This window comes from Henckelia pumila, chromosome 3, assembly GCF_033568475.1.
Source record: "Henckelia pumila isolate YLH828 chromosome 3, ASM3356847v2, whole genome shotgun sequence".
Lineage (NCBI taxonomy): Eukaryota > Viridiplantae > Streptophyta > Magnoliopsida > Lamiales > Gesneriaceae > Henckelia > Henckelia pumila.
The window spans coordinates 58,369,027-58,374,389 of NC_133122.1; the positions used below are offsets into that span (position 1 = coordinate 58,369,027).

The window sequence follows — 5,363 nt, forward strand, 5'->3', positions numbered from 1 at the left end:
TTTTGACCACAAATGGCGTGGTAAGTGCCGAGCTGGTCGGGCTTTAATTTGACCACGAATGGCGTGGTGAGTGCCGAGCTGGTCGGGCTTTGTTTTGACCACGAATGGCATGGTGAGTGCCGAGCTGGTCGGGCTTTGTTTTGACCACGAATGGCATGGTAAGTGCCGAGCTGGTCGGGCTTTAATTTGACCATGAATGGCATGGTGAGTGCCGAACTGGTCGGGCTTTAATTTGACCACGAATGACGTGGTGTTTGACAAAAATATGTGGTTTTCTCATAAGTAATTTCTAACATAAATCTCAAAAGTTAAGGAATAACAAAAAAGACTACTACTACTATCAAATTTACAAACAAAAATAACAAAATAACTCACAACCCATTACTCCTAAGCGGTCGAGTAATTCCCCAAATCTGGTCGAGACTCTAAGAGTAATACTTCTTCAAGTGTTGAGCATTCCATGGCCTTTTCCCTCTCTTTCCTTGGGCGTCTTCCAAATAATAAGCGGCTACTCCTGCCTTCCCTATCACCTTAAAAGGTCCTTCATACTTTGCATCCAGCTTCCCTCTCTCTCCATGGTGTTGAATTTTCCTCATAACCAAATCCCCTTCTTGAAAGGCTCGAGGGTAGACCCGTTTGTTATAGGCTCGGGTCAATCTTTTGCGATAAGCTACCAACCAAACTGCAGCTCTAGCTCGATTTTCTTCAATCAGATCCAAATCCATGGCCCTTAATTTATTGTTCTCAGGGCCGTAAGCTATTATTCGAGCGCTTTCCTGTCCAATCTCGGCGGGCAGAACCGCTTCAGTCCCATACACCATATTGTATGGTGTCTCGTCCGTCCCGGACCTTGTTGTAGTTCGGTAGAACCATAACACAGATTAAAGTTCATCCACCCATTTTCCCCGTGCTGAATCTAACCGGGTCTTGAGTGTTTGCACGATAGTTCTATTAGTAACTTCTACCTGCCCGTTACCTTGGGGATAAGCAACAGACGTAAAAACTTGTTCGATCTTCATCTGCTTGCACCAAGCTTGGACCTTAGAACCACATAATTGCCTTCCATTGTCTGATATGAGCCTGCGCGGTATTCCGAACCGGCAAACAATATTTTTCCATAAGAAATTTAGCACTTCCTTTGCCGTGATTTTTGCCAAGGGCTCAGCCTCGACCCACTTTGAAAAATAATCAACTGCTACTAATAAAAATTTTCTCTGACCCGTACTGACTGGGAAAGGTCCAACAATGTCCATTCCCCATTGATCGAAAGGACAAGAAGCCACTACTGCTTTCATAAATTCCGCGGGATTCCATTGCAAATTAGCATGCCTATGGCAATTGTAGCATGATTTGACCAAGGCAGATGCGTCCTTCTTCATGGTGGGCCATAAAAACCCGGCCAATAGAGCCTTCCGAGCTAAGGCTATACTACCCAAGTGATTTCCATAACAACCTTCATGTATCTCTCGTAGGACATAATTAGCCTCGTCCGGGCCAAGATACTTGAGAAGAGGTTGGGAGAATGACCTCTTGAAAAGTATTCTATCAATCATCACCAAACGTAAGGCTCTTCTTTTAATTTCTCGGACCCTTTTGCTATCGTTTGGGAGCTCATTCTTGGTCAGGTATTTGTGTATGTCATATCTCCAATCTCCTTCTAGTACGTCCGCTACTATGTCATCTAGACTTTTAAGTTGAGATACCATCTCTTTTCCCTTTAGTCCGGGCTCGGATGGTTCTCCAACGGAACTTGCAAGATGGGCCAATTGGTCGGCCTTTGTATTTTCAGTTCTCGGGATCAATTCCATAGTGAGTTCGGTAAAATCTTCCTTGGCTTTGTCCAATGCTTGGGCATATTTTATCATCTTTTCATTCTTGGTTTCAAACTTCCCCTTACTCTGTTGTATGGCCAACTGTGAATCTGAATAAAGGGTAGCTCGGGATATATCGAGATTCCGAGCAGCCTTTAGTCCGAGCAAGAATGCTTCATATTCTGCTTCATTATTAGATGCTCGGAAATCCAACCTTATTGAGATGTTGGTTTCCTTACCCCCAAGGTGATACTATCACAATCCCGACCCCGCTTCCTGTTTGAAAAGATGATCCATCTACAAATATCTTCCAATGGTCTTCTTGTTCTAGCTGGACAGTCTCTGCTAAAAAATCAGCTAGGGCTTGAGCTTTGATAGCAGTTCGGGGCTCAAACTTTATGTCGTACTCACTTAACTCTGTAATCCGCTTGATCAATCTTCCCGATGCATCTGGGTTGGCCGCAATTTTTCCCAAGGCGCTGTTGGTAAGAACAGTGATCGTATGAGAGAGGAAATAGGGCCTTAGCTTTCTGGCTGTAATGACGAGGGACAGGGCTAACTTTTCTTGTGTCATGTAGTTAAGCTCTGCTCCTTTCAAGGCATGACTGACGAAATAAACAGGTAGATGATTCACCCCCTCCTTCCTGACTAGGACCGAGCTAGCAGCTCGGGGAGTGACAGCTAGATACACAAAGAGCTCTTCTACCTGTACTGGTTTGTTCAACACTGGTAGTTCTTTTAGATATGTTTTCAACTCTTGAAAAGATTTTTCGCTTTGTTCATCCCACTCAAAGTTTTTAGTTTTTTCTGAATGCTTTGAAGAAAAGAAAACTTTTTTCCGCCGATCTTGAGATGAATCGCGCCAGTGCGCAATCCTTCCAGACAGCTGTTGGACTTCCTGAATGTTCTTGGGTGACTCCATAGAGATGATGGCCTGAATTTTTGTCCGGGTTAGCTTCAATTCCTCTCCTAGTGACCATGTACCCCAGAAATTTCCCGGTTTGAACCCCAAATGTACACTTGCTCGGATTCAACTTTAGTCGATAATCACGCAATGTTTGGAATGTCTGAGTCAGGTCGGCAATGAATTGTTTAGCTGTTCGGGTCTTGACCAGAATGTCATCCACGTACACTTCAATATTTTTGCCTATCTGTTGTTTGAACACTTTGTCCATCAATCTTTGATAAGTGGCCCCAGCATTCTTGAGCCCAAAGGGCATAACCACATAGCAATAAGTCCCCGCGAAAGTGACAAAACTCACTTTATTTTGATCTTCTTTGGCCAAGGGGATTTGATGATACCCCTGATAGGCATCCAGGAAGCACAACAACTCGTGCCCGGATGTAGAATCTACCAGCTTGTCTATTCGGGGCAAGGGATAGCAATTCTTTGGACATGCTTTGTTCAGATCACGAAAATCTACGCACATGCGCCACTTGCCCGAAGACTTGGGTACCAGTACTATATTTGATAACCAGGTCGGAAAATATACTTCTTGAATGTGTCCAGCTTTCAAGAGTTCCTCAACTTGTCCTTGAATCACAACATATTTTTCAGGCCCGAAGTGTCTTTTCTTTTGAATAATGGGGCGATAGTCCCGCATAACATTTAGCCTATGCTCCATTACTTCTCTTCGTACTCCCAAGAGATCAGATACAGACCATGCGAAGGCGTCTTTGTTCTCCATCAGACATTGTATTAATTGCTCTTTAAGTGAAACGCCTACTACTAATAAATGCGGAATTTTATTTTTTTTTTAAAATAATACTATTATACATACATGCCCATACATATATGTATATAAAAATAACATACTTTTTCTTAAATAACCTGAAAAATATTAAATAAATAAATCATTAAAAATGTTTCATGCATCAATTTAAAATAATAAACAATGCTGCTGAAAAATCTCATATGCGGAAACAATAATAAAATAAAACATGTTTCAAAATTCAACATAATAAACTAAATAGCTGCGACGGTCACGGGGTCCACTGCTCCGTGAGCTTATAAGTCCTCACCACCGGTAGGAGCTACATAAACGTCATCATGCTCACCTGCACCATATAAGCGTAGTGAGCCTACGGGCTCAACATGTCTAATCTTTTATAACAAGGTTAAAAATAATGCATCACATAATTACTAATACATATACATGTACATGAGCATGCATGGAAATATTTTCATCACATAATAAAACTGCTGAATCATAAACTGAATCATAACCATAATCATAAACATATTATTTCTTCATCATATATTACATAATTGAGCAATGCTTTTGAAACCTGAAGATGGTCCTATCCATAAGTGTGACGCTCATGTGTCGACTGATCAGTCTCCTGAACCAACGTACGATGGCGGTGATAAATCACCTCCTATGGTAGTAAACTACCGAATCATGTGGTGGATAACCACCCCTATGGTAGTAAAACTACCGAATCATATGGTGGAAAACCACCCCTATGTCACACATACTTCAATTTCCACCAAAATATTTTATTGCTCATCATTTACATAATTATATACATAAGAAATTTCATGAATGCATGCACTGAAAATATGTCTGTAAGATATATATTTAATTAATTTTTCATAATATACTTAAAATAGACTTCATGCATAAAAATAATTAAATATATATTCCGTACTTATTTATTTTTCATGATTTGGTCCAGACTGCTGGTCACTCACTCTAAGCCCATTATATTTAAATTAAAGCCCAATAATCATATCTTAGCCCAAATAACTTAATTAAACTTAACTGGGCCTAAATAAAATATTTAAGCCCATTAACTTAATTAAACCGAATAAAATTCTAGATTGACCCAAAAATCCACTGACTGACCCAAAAATTCTCATGGGCTCCCAAGCCCATAAAAAATTGGGCTAACTTAAATAAATTATTTAAGGCCCAAATAAAATTATTTGGAGGCCCAAATAATTTTTTAACTAATTTTTAAAACCCAAAATACACTTAAAACTATTAAATACTTAACAATTAAAATACCCGAGCCCGGCCCACCTATCCCAGACCCACCCTACTGACCCGACCCATGACCTAACAGACCCGACCTAACCCAAACCACAGCCCAAAACCCGATCCCCCTCCCTCTTCCTCTCTCGGCCGCGAGCAGCAGGCCTTCTTGGCCTGCTGCCGGCCAGCTCCGGCCGCCCCTGGCCAGAGCGCTGCCGCCCAAACTTAGCCCATGTTTGGTCGGTCCTAACCTAGCCCACGCCCCGCTGGTCCATGACCATGCATGGACCAACCGAGCTCTCTTCCATTAAACCCTAACCCTGCGCACCCACAGCCCTTCCATGGAGTTTCTGATCGGCCAGCCCCTAACTAGCCTGTAACCTGGCCATGGTTCGATCCTTAGGCACCCTAGGACACCCCCTGACCGAACCCTCAGTCCTGGACCAAGCCATACTATGAAAAACGTGAGCTATGAGTGAAAGAATCATCAAACATACATCAAAAACCTTACCTACATGCATAAATCGAAAAGTTCATGATAAAAATCTGAAATAAAACCATCATGCGTGAATAG

The 5,363-nt window shown here is 41.8% G+C and overlaps 1 protein-coding gene across 1 annotated transcript; it reads right to left on the bottom strand.

The window, feature by feature from the left end:
* Nucleotides 1-425: 425 nt before the first annotated feature.
* Nucleotides 426-821, bottom strand: LOC140888790 (uncharacterized). The gene has a single exon (XM_073296491.1). The coding sequence runs from the start codon at nt 819-821 to the stop codon at nt 426-428; it is 396 nt and encodes a 131-aa protein (XP_073152592.1).
* Nucleotides 822-5,363: the final 4,542 nt, after the last annotated feature.